General features: G+C 34.0%; 1 protein-coding gene across 1 annotated transcript; it reads left to right on the top strand.

The window, feature by feature from the left end:
• The first annotated feature begins 2296 nt into the window (after positions 1-2296).
• Positions 2297-13375, top strand: LOC149784223 (uncharacterized). The gene is made up of 4 exons (XM_089933241.1): positions 2297-2642; positions 3770-4008; positions 8473-8616; positions 9485-13375. The coding sequence occupies exons 2-4, from the start codon at positions 3777-3779 to the stop codon at positions 9670-9672; spliced, it is 564 nt and encodes a 187-aa protein (XP_089789367.1). The 5' UTR covers positions 2297-2642; positions 3770-3776; the 3' UTR covers positions 9673-13375.
• The last annotated feature ends 4364 nt before the right edge of the window (positions 13376-17739 follow it).

The raw sequence follows: 17739 nt of genomic DNA, 5'->3' as shown, positions 1-17739 counted from the left end.
CAACTAAATGTTATTTAATTGCACCATCCCCAAATAATTCAGCAGAGTCACTAAAGTTTCCTGTAAAACAATTTGTTGCAAAGGAAGTTAAATTTGGACAACATGTCCAAGCTCTTCGGGACATTATAACCTCCGGGCGAGAGTTCGATCTCATCATCCAAGATTGTGATATATCCATACATATGCCAAAGCGAAATCCGGGCTGAATCACAATTACTTTTATTTTAACGTTTGGTTGACGTTGGACATGTTTAAGAGCAAAACACATAGAAACAATAAAATAGTCGTAAGCTATCTCACGTATAGAGCATGCAATATCTGACATTTACTTAGACAATCCACGATGGAAGGATAACAAATATATTGCAATAAATCTGGAGTCTGCGCATTTTGTTATAGGGTCCCGTTTCAAGAAATTCTTAGATTTTTTTATATTACTTGCTTAATTATTGGAAATCTATGCAATGGAAATATTCATTAGCCCGACATAATTAACCAATTACTGGGATCAAAAGTCACGGAGTGAATTGTTTGTGCGTTTCCATGATGCCATGGTTCACTTTTATGATTTGAGGTCATACCCGTATGGCGGTGTGACTGCACTGGAAGTATTTACAGTAGAAGACCGGAAAAGTGCACAAAGGAATAAACAAGAAGGGGCTCGGCATATACCGTTTATGTCGCAATGGTGTCAAATTTGATGCAATTTTACTGGCGAAATGTGACTTGAAACCAAGAATTGACTGACTTACGGTGGAGTAGTTAAAATAGTTACCTGTGTTAATGGATAGTTGTATAGTTTCTACGGCGTAAACTGCTGCCGGTACGGAAACATGAAGAGAAACCAGATATGCGTGTTTGATTTATAATTGGAAAGTCGTGAGATATGTGGTCTTGCATTGATTAGAGCTAGCTTTCAAATTTACAAATGAAGTTGTATGGGGGTCTTTGGAAATTTGAGGTAAATTTATAACTTCTAGCGGAATTGCGCTAGAATTTGACACCTGTCGGTCAAGTAAATACCACTGGCTTGTTATAATATGATGGATGGATAATTTTATGTGTGGACTATTAACATAATTATCAATTTTTTTTTATCAAGGCAAACTCACTGACATGGATTTTACGCAAACCTGTACTGCAAGTTGATTAATTACCATTTTAATACGCCGATGAATGTTGGTATGTTTGTTAAATCGGCTTGGGCCACGAAATGCCGTTGATCCAACTGTTACCATCCAGTACCTGATTTGGGTTTTATTTCGGTAGGAATAACTACAGATGGCCTTAGCAACAGATGTTGGTGTAAGAATAAACTCTCTTTGCCTCTCACTCTTTCCTTTCTTCACAAAAATAAATTGATTTCTACTCTTCGTACATTCATGAGTTGTTAATTGGTAACAATACCATACTAATTAATATAACAGTAAAGTGATATGGTATTATGTTGTGTTTGTTCCTGATCTCCATCAAGGATTCCATGGTAAGGTCGTGAACTGCACATTATTAAGTACATGTACATTCTAATAAATACAGATTTCTGAAGGCACTCTAGTTGTCTGTGCGAGCGAATAAATCGAATAATTGACATATGGATTGTAGAAGTTTAATTGTAAAGATTTATATGCAAGCAGCATACATTTTATCACGTACTTGTTTGCACTTAAAGAAAATTCAGCTGTGTCATTGACTATTGATGTTTGTAAGCTAGTCTTTCTATGGCAGTGAATATTGCTGTTTAATTTATTTTAGTGTCTATTTTTGGTACGACTGTGTTCATCTAAAGATGATATATTACACTGCGATATATATATATATATATATATATATATATATGTGTGTGTGTGTGTGTGTGTGTGTGTATGTGTGTGTGTGTGTGTGTGAGTGTGTGTGTGTGTGTGTTCAAGGTTGAGCAGCGACATTCAAAACTTTACCACCTGTAACTACAAACCTGCTGTAAAAATCTGAAATTACCTTCGATATAACTATAAACTCTTTTTCTGCATCCAGGTCCTGTGTTATCTTGATTGATTTAAAATTTACCGTCAGCACGTCTAAGCTAAGGCGACATTAGTTTTAACGCAAACTGTTTATATAGGTCATACTGATTGTTTGTAAATTAATTACTGGCTACCTTAAAGCGTCTATCGTTTCCATTGAATTAAGTCTTGATAAATTTCAACGTTTGTGAGAGGGCTTACTGGAATTTAAAACTTCAAATATACATACGCGGAAAACAATATTATAATAGGCCAATTAGCTACCTGGTTTAGCGATGTGAATTGATATCGGGATGAGTATATTTCAAACGAAAATATATATTATATATAATGTTTCTTGCTGGAGAGAGCGAGTAACCTGGCTTGTGGAATTGAAGCTATAAAGTTATTCCAGTTTCAATTAGTGCAATATTTACAGTAATTTATAGCAAACATGTCAAAGGTTGGCTTGGTCGAAACGATATCAGTATTTCCCAAAGTTAATTTTGATCATACAGTATTGAGAACTTAAGAATCGTCGACTGATTTGTTTGAGTTTATATAGATACTAATGGTTTTCGTTTGATGTAAGAGCTATTGAGATGTTGTCCTATTACTCTGGATACGACGTTTGAACATTTATTCTGGAGAAAAACAAACGAGGTAAGACCAGAGCATTGACTATTTGTTAGTTTATCTCGATATTTTATGAAAACGTCGTTGAATCAAACAGATGACCGTGATAAAACAAAGACAGAAACAAGAATTCACAACTATGTTTTTGTTGTTGTTTTTAATTTTTGTTTTTCTTTTACATTTGCAAATATACATTGATTATGAAACTCCATTAACCCCATGGATCTATGGACAGCGTTAATTTATTAACAGAAGGAAAAGAAGAAAAGAGCATAACGATAACGTACCACCTCTTATTGCATTGGCTAATCGGTTTTCTATTTAAACTAAGGAGTATTTTACACAAATGCAGGTTTTTCAGCCTAAACAACATAAGTTTAACGAGTATTGTCGTTTTTTATCCTCAAAGATCCGTTTCCATCCCAGGCATTTGACGATGATCATAATGATGGTGATGAGTATCGTGATAATGATGATTACAATGACTACTACCATAGGAGAGACTTATTCAGGACTGAGAATAACATTTCTCGCCCAAGTGATAACTTTGCTTATTTATGCATATTGCGGTTCACTGAACAGAGCCCTATACATGTAATGTATGATATCCATTCCCAATAATACACCCTCAAGAATAATTCGGATAGCTAATTGCAAATTTATAGTTCTGCAAAACAAGCAATATCAAGACACGATTTTTGTTCTATTTAATGTTTTCTATAGTCTATATGCGTCGCTAATGTGGAATATTTGTATTTCAGTAACTTTGTTTAAAATTATCTTGTATCAGAACTTACTATACATGTACTCTACGATCACTGGAGAAGATAAGTATATATTCCAATCAGTGTAGTCAGCTGCAGAGTATATTAAACTTGTGGAGCGATCGTTGTGCTACCGTGGTATGCTGCGTGTTGACAATGTAATAAATATTTTTTCTCATCTTTATATTGAACTGAAAGATTCAATAGACATATTATATATACATGTCTGTAAACGTGTGTGTGTGTGTGAGTGTGTGTTAAGTCAACTGTAATATAGTCTTTGAATTTCCAGTAGTTTAGCAGATAATATTTGATTCTTCTCACAGTCAGTCAAATAAGGATAAGAGGAAATGATAACTTATTTGAATTATAGTATAATTGCTATTACAGGTGCAAGATGGGAATTATTGGAATTGCAGGATTAATATGTTCCATAGTATCCCTCATCCTCGTAGTAATTTCAGTCGCAATTCCATACTGGGAGCGCATTGGTACAATACAGAATGGAATTCCATACTGGGAGCGCAATGGTACAATACAGGATGGAAACATATATGTTGGACTCTGGATGAATTGTACAAGACATGGTGGAGGGGAGGCCATCTGTATTCAGCTTAATAATGTTCAAGGTCAAACACACATGGATGCATACAACGCACATACATGCACACAACACACGTAAACACCAATGAAAGCAGAAACGTAGCTGGACACCGTGCTTAAATGTTTGTACGTTTCCTTCATGTTGCTACCAAAGATGACAATGATGATAATGATGATGGTGATGCAGATGATTATGTAACTATAATAACGACTATACTGATAAAGGCGTAACAACGATGAAGACAATGACAAATATATGTTCATAAAATCGCATAACAGTCCATATGCATAGCAAAATCAATCCTTACGTGACTTTACTTAATTTTTCAATTACTAATGTTACGAGTCTATGCTCTTAAAATAAGTAACAAGAAAGAGTGAAAGACAACAAGCTTTGTAAAATTTAACAAATAATTTATTTCCCAAAAATAAAAAGTTAAAATGAGACAAATGAACTTAAGGAAATGCGAATTAAATCATAAAGTAATTCAAGAATTACAGACACAAGTCCTAATAATATAAAGTCCTGAATAAAACTCAGTACAAGTCCATAATATATCCAAAAACTGATGGCCATGATATGTTTGGTATAGCACCTAGTGTGCTGATGTGCCAATAGTCTTTTGGTACTCTTTGATTGGCTCAATGATAATCATGTACCACTGCAATAGTGCTCTATTGCTGACTCAACGTTACTCGTATACCATCGAAATAGTGCTCTTTTGCTGGCTCAGCGGTACTCGTGTATCACTGCAATATTACTATTTTACTGACAAAACGGTACTCGTATACCATTGCAACAGTGCTCTGTTCTGACTCAGCGGTACTCATATATCACTGCAATAGCGTTATGTTACTGGCGCAACGCTAGTCAAACACCGATGCAATACACTTTGTGTTGGCTCAGAGTATTTGTATATCTTTGCAATATCATCTTGTGCCGGTACAACTGTAAATGTTATCGTCCCAACGGTACTTACTGCATTGCAGATATGCACGTTACCGTACCAACAGTAAACCTAGCAATTATCTTGCAGTAATAATCATGTGACTGTTATGATGGTACTTTTCATTGGCGCAACGCAATAATTTTACCTGAATTTTAACAGCACAATAAGAAAGGTTGTTGCAACTGTACCAGCAAATAATAATGTTGCGACAGTTTTGGAATAGGATACCATGGGCAAGATATTTGGATACCGTTACAACGGTACGAGTAAGTATGGTCTATTTCGCGTACCATACCATTGCACCTCGAAACAGCGACGTTAAAATGGCTTGCAGCAACTTAATGATTATCTGATACTATTAGAAAGAAGTGTGAATGGTAGTGCAATGGTAGCGGTAGTTTAATTTGTTTCGTTTACCTTTGTTAAGCGCACGAAATAAACACGATTAATATGACCGAACTAGCAATGACTTCAAGACACATACAGACTTTATTGACAAATACCCGTTTAAAGTAAAATGTCTGTGCATTGTATCTGCTCAGGGTATGTATAATGTATTGCATGATTACTCTGTCTATGTTTACAGTTCAATAGCTTTTAGTATTATATTTCTGTTTGTAGTTACAATATACTTCCCTATTTTTTAATGGTTGAGATGTTTTGAATATTGCAAGATACGGCGACAATACTACTGCAAGGATTCTAGAATGAAAATAAAATTGATATACTCGCAATTTGGTAGCTTTATAAAAACAGTTGGATAGACTAAATGTTCTTTTGTTTCAAATAATTGTGTATATAACTTTGTTTGGTTGTTTGCCTGTCACACCAATGAGTATCTGAATGTGTAGCCCTTGTCGCCGACTATGTCTCGTCGGAAGCCATAGTCTGGTTCGTATTATATGTTGTCAACTGGATTGTAATATGAGTTGACGACTGTGTGAGTGCTCGACTGGATCTTGGTCTCTTATACCGACTGAGACGCAATCGTGGCACCTTCAAAATTATGAGAGATACGAAATGATTAGAGTGGAAGGATAATTTGTAACCATGACCATTATGAGAAAATGTTGTTCAACAAATTTTCCTTTCTTTCCTAGCCAGAGTTGCAAATCCCTTCAGAGTAGATCTAATTCTTTTTAATCTTTCGATATTCTTATCTGTTCGTTATTCTGTTCGGTTAAGTGCAGTCAATTGTGATAGCTTCCTATGATTGGCATGTAATGATTGACCTCGGGTGGCAGGTCTTAACTCAAGTGCTTGCTTCTTATACATGTTTACTTCACACCACAACAACACGGAAACCTATGCATGCATGCATGTATATATATATATATATATATATATATATATATATATATATATATATATATATATATATATATCACATACAAGTAGATATATTGTCCTTCGTAACGGAGTTCTTATTTACAACAGGCAACTGTTTTTTGACTAGTAAATGATCTCCTCACATCTTCCACTACAAAAAGGAATTTACATCCCTTTTGTGGCTATTAACAATCACCTTTGCAATTAGATAAGCTGATTATTTTCTTTTCTGATTTTATATTGTGCTCACATTAATTTAATCATTGTAATACACACTTATGATTTGAACATGAAAGATGATTTTAATGAAGAAAGTAGAGCACTGCAAGCACATGATTAGATACGTCATCCACATGAACGTTCAGCCATTCACGTACCGGTGCATGGAAATTAATGTAGAATAGAATTTAAGAGAAATAAGTAACCAACAAAAGATAATTAAAAAATCAGAACATATTTACAGTTGATCTAAGTCATTCTTCTGATTTTATCACAGTACTACCGACCGTAAAAATCTCTCTCTCTATCTCTCTCTCATCCTTTGCTCGGTATGACAACTTTTACCATCATTCATAAGACATATAGTGGGATGATACAAGGGAAAATAAAATACTTTAGTATTTCATAGATTTTCGCACATATGTTGCTACGATGTTCTAGAGAAAGAAAGAGGGAGATAGTGGGGGAGGGGCTTTGGACATTTTCGTATTTATTTTAAGAACATCTTATAGGTTTAAGAAACAACAAGAAAAAACATGTAATACATCACAGTATGTGTACCACGTAACCGAGAAATTTACCGTAAAATGTCAACAGGGTTTGCAACTTTGTATCAGTGATTATATAAACGCTGTAGATACATCCAAAGGAAAGTGTACACATACCGTTACGACGATCCATATTCTTGTAGGTTACCTTGTATCAGTTCACTTTCAAGGTTTTCATCCAGCCCAAGTTATTTTCTCTCTCATTCCAGATGTTTGTGTAGTTTGTCCGTTATACATGAAATAGGAGGGGAAACACAAAACACAAAAGATTGCAATAAAATTGCGTACCATATTAAATTTATTTAAAAACGGGGATTATTAATATTGTATCGTTATTAATATAGAGCACTAATAATTAATATGTGGAAATTCATCATTGATCTAGTATCAACAGTAGACGGTTGCAAGAATGTTCATATATACGTATTATTGCGCCATGGGCGGATCACAATTTGACATACCAATTTTATTTTTATATCAAATTTCTTTATAGCATCACTTTGAAAACCATATTATTTGTATTAAATGTGTTCTCTCTCTCTCTCTCTCTCTCTCTCTCTCTCTCTCTCTCTATATATATATATATATATGTGTGTGTGTGTGTGTGTGTGTGTGTGTGTGTGTGTGAGTGTGTGTGTAACGAAGAATAGGTTCATGTACCTATTCAAATATAGAGATAACGTTGTAGATTCAACACTATATCAGCTAGGTTAATTCTAATTTTCTTCAAGAGCTGCTTCATCATCTTAGTGGATACTTTCATATAGATTCATTGAACGTTCAAATGATTTCTGCCATTTCAACGGTATGTTAATTATACAATTTATGATTTGCGTTCCTCCGATTGACTGACTAAGAGATCTATTTTAAGACCCTATATATTATCCTAGACTGCATGTGTTCTGCTTGGCTATGTGGTTTATATCTGTTCCTGCGGGAACCATATGCACTTTTTATGGAATGAAATGTACGCTCATACGAGTGATCTCCTTTACCGTCACAAATGCTAATCACATAAATGGTTGAATATCAGTCACAAAACAAAAACGCATAAACTGATTATTTGTGACTTATCATACGAAAGAGCTGTCTTTGAAACAACAAAACTTTATAAGTCTGATAATTCATAGCTGATCTGTACTTCCGACATTGACTTTCCATCTTTTCTAACAAAGCTAGATTAAAACACATTGGTTTCCTATTTTATTTTGAAAGAATTGGATGATTCACATACTGATATCATATTCATGCATTTTAATTTAGAATTTATCATTCGTACTCTACGGAAATGTTAATCCTGGTTTGCTTTTTACACCAATACCTACTAAATTCATGCTGGGATATAGTGAATGAGCCTTCGTGGCACTATACCGTAAAGAGCAAAAATATCGAAGAACCTTTCCCTCCGAAAACGTGATATTATTCAACAATTTTTTGTTTCCAGAGTATGTCCTTGTTGCTCGTGCATTCCTGTTATTGGGCATGTTCTTCGTGGCTGGTGCAGCTGTGCTTGGGTTCATATGTATATTCGTGATGAAAGAAAGCCAGAAGATTGCGCTTGCTGCCGCGGGTGTAACGACTGGAGCTGGTATGTGATAAATGCGTAGGGTTGTGTGAGTTTTGTTCATTACTTGACCGAACATTAAACGTCACAGAATATTGCACATAAGTTATATGATAAGCAAATAAACGCTTAGTTAAATTCTTCTTATCAACCTAGTAAATATAAAGATGAGTGTTGAACTATATGAAAACAATAATTAAACCTAACTCTAGACACATTGGCAGTCTAACTTCCATCTAAAATTCGTTAGGCTTCAATACATTCCCGTATGCTACCGGTGTCCACACGTCCTGTCCTCTGTGACTTTTGCAAACGTGAGTTCAGCAGCAACATATGCATGCTTTATCATTCCAAAATTAATGAAGTCTTAAAGCAGCAAAATCGCTTTATTTGCTGTTTAAAAAAATATAGGTTACCCCGAAATGAGCTGATTTTACGTCAGCATGACGTAAAGTAGAACAAACTTATTACCACTGGACTATGGTACTTTTCCCAACCTTACAAGACATTGTTTGTTTTGTTACTAAAATATCAATGAATATATTCCATTAACCATCTTTAAATAACATTTATGTTCACGATAATGCTAAGAGTTGGAGTATACTCTATGTTTGTCTGCACTGACCCAGACCATAATTAACAAATAGGAAAAGCACACTCTGAGCCGGAAGGTATTGTATTATATACTTACCGTTTCTAAATAAATACAATTTTTGTATTGCCAGTTTGAACCATTCTACATGATACATTTTAGGTATTAAGACTATTACATATATGTTGTATTTAAATCATTATTATGGATTGAAAATCACATTCCACCACATATACTGTACAAGTGTCTACTTCCTTACGAAATTAAACATTGGTCTGAACAGGAACATTTTTATTTCAGGTATTTTCATGTTGATTGGGGCAATTGTTTACTCCGGAAGGAGAAGTGGTTTATCGCCAGGAGAAACTGTCAATTATCACGCAGGATTCGGATTCGCCATAATCGCAGGGGGAACAGCGCTATTTTCAGGAATGCTGTATATAGTTGGAAGATCAAATCAAATAAATAAAATCAAAAGTCTGAACTAATGATTTAAACTGTACAGTCTATCGTCTTTGTTATAAAATGAAAGTGATGCAAAACAATTTAAAGTAATAATAATTTTTGTACAACGCAGACAGTAATGTGAGCTTCATGAACAAAAGCATACCCATGATGCTGCAGTGTAAAATATACACTTCATTATTGCGCCACCCATCTTTTATATTTAATTATGCATATAATTACTGCTCATGTGTGATGATAACGAACGAAGATTTTGAGGTTAAATATATCAATATTGTGTTGAGACATTCATGAACATAATGTCCTATGCATACTAGTGGTCATGAAGTCAAAAGCGTGCTTCTAAGTAGTAACTTATGTATTATTTTGCTTTTTCGATAAGTCTTATACTTTAGGGGAGACCACTCTGTCCGACTATCACATAGATCGGCAGACAACCTTTAGCTCCCTTCAGTTGCACGTAGTACCCGGTAGGGCTATATTTGCTAGGTAGTATTACTCCTCCCCAGGTATTATGATTTGTTGACGTATTATAATCTTTATTTAATCTCTTTTGTGACTAAGACAAAAAGTGCACAATTCACCATCAAAACTTACTATATTTCTCTTCCCGCGTGTTTCACATAGCCTATCGTTTCTATCTTTTCAATCGCATCTGACCATTTCGTTTATGAGCTTATGTGCTGGCACATGTGATTTATTTAAATCATGTATTGTAACTGTATCTTCATATAATAAAGGTAGATTATATTATCTGAAACATGTTTAATTTCGTTGAAAATTTTAAACAGCTCTCCATTCGTGTAACCAAGTAATTGTATTAAATAAGACAGGTGTATGAGTTTTCCGAATATGCCCCAAACCATACACACAACGCTTTTGTTGGATTTTTGATGGCCAGAATCTCACAAAGCTAATGAAGTATTATAAAGTGGCTTAACACAAAAAAGTAAAAATAAAAGAGGACAAAACTGTAATACCATTACAGTAAAATACTAATTGCGATAAAGTTAAGGTGTAGTCTCCCGATATATTTGGAATTTATAAAACTCTATTTCTCACATGCATACTTACTTTTTGTAGAAGTAACATGAACACTAAATAGATCAAGCAGGGGTTGGAAACCTACGGCACGCGTGCCATAAGGTGGCACGTCAAAAGATTTTTGTGGTACGCTAAGGGCAGCCAAAAATATCGATTTTAGCAGTGTTTCACTCTTACCGGTAGCACGCGCTCGTTCATTTTGTAATTAATCTGGAAAAAATGGCCCGCCATGTACCATCTGTTGCCGACCACTGCGAAATTGTTTGGCATAAACTTATATGGTTATGAACTAAACAATACTCAATGCATAGCTTTCAGACACACCCCTTTAAATAAATATTCCTAAGATATTTCTATAATAATTTTCTTTTGTGGTAATAACGTGTTTCCAAATTTGTAAATGTGCTTGAATAATATTGTCCTGTGTTGTATCAAATACCTTCTTGAAGAGAAGGTAAACTCAAAACAATATTCTATGTTCACGCTGAAACTTGGTCTCATGATTACCATAATAATTCGTTAATATTTTCTTTCAGAACACAGTAATTCTGATATTATTTTGTATTTATCTTCTGACATAAATAATATATAACTGAAAACAATTGTGAATAATGTTTGAAAGATCCACTTACTAAGGTTATGTCTCTGTAATTAGTTACATGCTTCGGATCCCCGCGCGTTATAAAAATCTAGAAGGACTACTCCGACCCTCCCTGCAGTCCACCATCCAAAGTGAAACAAAATGCAACAATAGGAGAAGAGCATTACATGAAATCCTGCATCAAAATACACCGTGATTTATAACGCATTCCATTTCTCCTTTTTATTTAACGAAAAGCAATTTTGCATTTGATATGAGTTTCTATTATATTCTTCGTGTTATATAAAACTCAAATGCTACATAGGTTTGATGTTAACTTAATGATTATTGTGATTGTAATTAAAGTATTCATAGACCATTATTATCTACAATAAAACGATGATTTTATTTGTCTAGCTATTTATCCTACCTAAAATGGTCTCATGGTTTGTACAATTACTATTACAGCATTGTGATTGAAGAACTGAACCGATCATATTGATACAAAATTACTTTATTGCCATATGTATTAAATACAGGTCTCAGTTGTCAATTGAATTGTTTCAAGCATCGGATCAATCTATGAAAATATTCTCCATAAATCAAGCCTGAAATTTTCTTCAATAAAGATATCGAACTTATAACAATTATGCTCATGCATATATTTCTGCATCTTGGAGACTCTTCAATTAGTGAGTTACACTCGACACTAAAGACTAGTGAGACGTGATCAGAGAATTTATTGACAGGTTATATTTTATAATTACGCATAAAGTTAAATTCTATTTCAGGCAGCAATACATGCTAAATTTATATTTATACAATTTACATTTTAACTAGAAAGACTTACTATTTCACGATAGTTACATAATATACTGTTAGCTATACAAACACCTGTTGATTTTCATAAGTTGATTAACTACAAATTCAAACTTATTGTTGCTTTTTGTTTGATGAAGTTATATACAATTACATTTTTGCACTATTAGTAATAATAATAGTTTCCAATGGAGGCACAAGTTTCTCTTCGTCTGCATCCAATTATACAATTTCAAGTCAATTTACACAACTATTTATAAATACGGTAATATGGTAATTGCCTTGGTCGAGATTACTGCATTGGCAAGGGTTGATGTACGGTATATTAAACTGGATATAAGCTATGGCGGTCCATTATTCCTTCGAGTCCTATCGCATCGTAATAGATGCTATTTGGGTACATACTTTTGAAAGGTATTTGTGAATAAACACTAGATAAGCACTAAGTGTATATCTGACAGCGGATACTTAGTGGTCGTGTTCTCGAGACATGTTGTTATCCTAATCGCTCATTGTATCAGTCCAACAGATGACGTGTTGTGTCTTTGCGTTTGGGATTCTGATCATTGTGGCTGAAGCGCATCAAAAGGTTCTGAACGATTTAGTTCATTTTCAAATTTCTAAAAGCTATATTTTCATTAGCTAATTAAAATATCATCAGAATATCACCCCTCCGCGGTCGCTGTCAGATATTCACCTAGGACAGTGGAGATCTGATTGTATAGCAGATTGGGTAACTGATATTGCTGTTTTGTTCAATTTTTTAAAATAACTTTAAGCGCCAATATATAGCAACTGTATACCACAGCACTTCTGTAAGTGTAGATGAGTCTAAAAAAGTGTTTTCATTTTCTTGTCCTTTTTGAGACAAACCAAAAGTCTGATAGAAATGATTTTAAGACAGCAATGACAGAGCCTCAACCTTTTGAAACAATAAACACGACAGTCCATGGAAATTAAAACAAGCATAGGTTTCCTGCGATCATGGTATCAAAATGTGTATGTATGTATGTCGATATAGTGTGCAAATCACCCTGTTTTAACTTTTCATGCATTTCTAATAATTATTCAGAACTGATAAGGCATGGTTGTAGAGAGGATGTAAAATGTAGTTCCTTTTCATAAATATTAATTATCAGTAAATATATCACATAAAGGAAGGACTTTTGAGGTGTCCTCCTAACAGTTGTGCAACTGTTTATTAAAATATAATTCTCTATAACCCTGTGTGCTGTCTTTGTAATATCATTCTCTTTTTAAGTTCATTTTTCCTTTCCTCTGACATATGTTAAAGAATATAAATGTCGTCTATAGCAACGCATAAATCACATCTGTCAATAATAGTCTGTGCCGTTTGATTTAACTTACCAATTTTAATATAACTTTTATGCTATATGCATACACCTAGTCGTACACTATTGGCTACCCCGGTATCTCTTTCAATAAGGTTCAATTTTGACCTGGTAAAATTTGTATCAAGTTGTGTATTTACTTGTTACTGTTGATAATATTCAATTGTTTTGAAACATTTTTCCTTTGAAAACTAGGTCGAGGTAGCTGTTCACATAGAAGGGCTACCTAAACAGTTTTAGTGTTCCGTGGTTGTATGTTGTATTAAATGAATCACAGTTGATGATATTGTCATGGTTATCTCCCTTGATTTTCCCATTTATTGTCGTTCCCAGCATCAACGTTTCTAAACTAACACATCACCATGACAACTTGATTCCGCCTTTACTTCCAGTTGATATACCTACATCCAAATGGTATATATGAATCACGTCACTGTCTGATTCTGCGAATATTTTCCTGAAAATTTAAATGCTTTTGAAACACGCAAATCGACTAAACGTTTCTCAAATTAGTTTAAATCACAATGATTAGATCAAGCTGATGATATTAATGTTCGAACGTGTCTTCAAACTAGTGTTTAATATGAATATGTTAATCCATCCTCAGATTACAATTTGTTTCAATTTTGTTAACTGTAGAACTGTCAATCTATACACAACATTGTTCAAGCCAAAGTAGCCCGTTTTTCCTCAATCCATGCCTAATTGACGTTTCGCAATACTATTTGTTCTTTCTTTAACAAAGTTTTGGGGTAAACTATACCTGGATATAGATCTTCTCTCTGATCTGCTCCTGGGCTATCTTTTTACTATATATATGTGCTTGAGATAACTGAGTTTGGCCACAATACGTCTTTGTATATATTGTTATCAAATTTCACACTATGTAGATTCCTTCAAAGATTATTTAGTTTGCTTATTCCCGAGCCACCCGCGACGTCTATTTCATTAATTATTTTAACATCTTCTGTTCCTTCTTCATTGTACAAAGAACCACGTTGTCTTTTATTGTCTCAACCGAGAGGTCCACGATCTCTTTTTAAATTCTGCTACTTCGTTTTATATTATTTTAATTATATCTTTCTTTTCCAACTCACGAATTCACATTAATTGATACTGTCATCTGACAATTCAACATTCCAACTCACGAATTCACATTAATTGATACTGTCATCTGACAATTCAACATTCCAACTCACGAATTCACATTAATTGATACTGTCATCTGACAATTCAACATTCCAACTCACGAATTCACATTAATTGATACTGTCATCTGACAATTCAACATTCCAACTCACGAATTCACATTAATTGATACTGTCATCTGACAATTCAACATTCTTGTCAATAATCATGCATGTCTACTCTCATTTTTGCATCTTCATCAAAGTTTAGAATTTCATGTCAATTCATACCACAGTTTGTTTAGACAGACACAATATTACACTTCTTTGTTCGTTTGTTTGTTTGGGGTACCATATTATTGCAATGAAGAGTGTAGATGCACAGTAATCTGGGATAGTAAGAGCTTATGATATTGACTTCCTGTCATAGGACAGGAATGAGCATTAGTTTCGTGTGTAAGAGGAATATACACAAGAGAAGGTAAACATGATTTGAACGAGTATATATTTCGAACTATTTTTATGATTCACCGAAGGATCATAACAAAGTAGGATATAAAATGCAACAATTTGGTCAGTAAACAGTGACTATTGACTTTTACTGTTCCTTTTTTACCAACAGGCGGCTCGTGTCTTACTTCTTTAACCACCAATATTTAATTACTTCAAGAAGTATTTATTCACACTTTGCCGTTTAATAATATATAGAGACCATACCAGTCTGAATTGGAATACAAGTACGGTGTGATGGCTTAGCTTATGTGGCAATATTGACATTGTTTTGGTGTAATTCAAAGAGAATTTAAAGTACTGTTGGAAAGTGTTGACATTCTTTGGCAACTTTATGCATTGAACTAGACTGACTTAATCATGGTCAAAATATTTTATCTATCTATCTATCTATCTATCTGTATATATACTACATATATCAACACACACACACACACACACACACACACACACATATATATATATATATAAAGTCGCACCTACGTAGATTTCTCCAATCATTCAGTTGTCAGGTTTCATTCCTCATCATTTTATTAAAATTGTGACAATTATATGCATATTTCATGAAGTCAAACCGTCAAAGACGATGAATGTCACGTTATGCATCCAAAAAGTATAAATAACGATGCAAATGATGTCCGTAGTTACCCTCCGTCCACACATTCAAACTGGTCCATATACGAAAGAGACTTTAACGGCCCCTATATAACCTATAATTTAAAAGTAATTTATCTTACAAACTGCATCTAGAAGGTTTACGAGAAAGAATCTTACAGATTACAGTAGAATATAAAATAGGCAAACATCGGGCGAGATAAACTTACTGGAACCACTAGTCCAGACTGTAGTCATATGTGGTCAATAAGAAGTTATTGGTTTTGACGTTGAATTGTCAATAAAGTGCAAAGTTTGAAAATTACCTTAATGGAAGATAACCCTCATGAAATAAACTCATCAATTATATACTTTAAAAATAGCTCGTTTTCATCTGTTCTTTTACGTAATAGGCGATGCACAATGTCAGAATATACTGTTGGTAATTAGAGACTCTTCCATTACCAGTGTTTCTAAACTGCGCCGGTATGATTTTTACTAAGACATTTTTCCCTGTTAAAAAGGCGCTTTATCTAATTATCTCTCATAATGAATGATGAATGATACGATTCCATCAACGTAGGAAGAATATCCTCCACCCAGGCTACCCGTCCGTGTTGAATTCATAGAGATAAAGGTATATATATATATATATATATATATATATATATATATATATATATATATATATATATATATATATATATAATCTAACATAATAATTCAACCCAGCTTAGCAGAGGCCTACCAGTGATTATCCTATATTGGAAAAACAAGAATGTTTATCTGTTTAAATCCCTTGTGAACGTTTGCTGACTGATGTGTAGTTGGTATGTGGAAGGATTTGTACCCTGATCAGTTATATATTTTACCTAAATGATTCCAAAGTTTAGTTTCTGTTTACTACTTACATTTACATATGTGCTCTTGTAAAGAGGAAACTGCGTATTGTGAACAGGTGTATACAAAACATTATTGTTGTCCACTACCATGCTTTAGATTATAATTTATTATTTTAAAACCATCATATAAAGGAAAGAAATCAAAGTTGCCAACGCATTTAACATTTAGTTTTGTATCCCCAGCTGATGCCAAATAAAAATAAGTATAGTGTTTCTTTTTTTTTTTACACTAACCATCTGACAATAACCACCAGTAAATTCAAGTAAGTACTATTCCTTATTTTTGACTAAACGGTTATCACGAGAGTGTATACAGTGTATACAGTGTAACTTGCGACCAAAGACGATTCATTACTTCAAGTTTCCTTATATCATCCGTGCCTGGAACCAACATTACTTTTGAAAGAAAACTAGAAATATTATAGCAATCAGAACAAATGACAAAGGAAAAACTACATTTGTATTGTTACATTGAAATTCATGTCCTACTCACAATCACGTGCGGCAACAGGTAGAATACAGACTTTCATGTCATGAATGACAACATTCCGATGGGTACCAAAAACAACTTCATAGATGTTTTATCATGCTATAGTTAACATCTTAACAAAGGATATTTGAAATTCAGTGTGCTGTATAAATCAACAGATTTCATAATATTTGTTCATTCCGTTTTTACCATCCCCTGCTCCTTAAGTAATATAATGTAACGTCTTTATTGTTTATTCATTGCGCAGAAAAGCGGTGTTTCTATGTAAGGTACCTATACACGTATATTTGAAGATACTCATCATCACTCAGAGCCACGACATCTGTACTCAAATATATCCTAACACAATTCCTAATTAGGAACCACTTCATTTTGCTGAAAACAAATAACTGTAATGACATTTAATAAACTTTGACTTAAGGTAAAGCAAGGTCTGCGTCCGCCATGCCACATGTCTCCCTCTAGACCATTTCATTAACATTAACAATAGCAAAAGCAACCTCTTCGTCCTCCATGCCACATGTCTCCCGCTTGACAATTTCATAAATATTGACAATAGGAAAAGCAACATTTTGTGTCATTCATGCCACGTGCCTCCCGCTTGACCGTTTCAGTAATATTGACAATAGGAAAAGCAACATCTGCGTCCTCCATGCCGCCTGTGTCCCTCTT

Source organism: Sinohyriopsis cumingii, chromosome 14, assembly GCF_028554795.1.
Source record: "Sinohyriopsis cumingii isolate HCF-2022 chromosome 14, ASM2855479v2, whole genome shotgun sequence".
Classification (NCBI taxonomy): Eukaryota; Metazoa; Mollusca; class Bivalvia; order Unionida; family Unionidae; genus Sinohyriopsis; species Sinohyriopsis cumingii.
The sequence above is the reverse complement of the archived record's forward strand: the minus strand, read 5'-3'. Positions and strand labels throughout refer to the sequence as shown.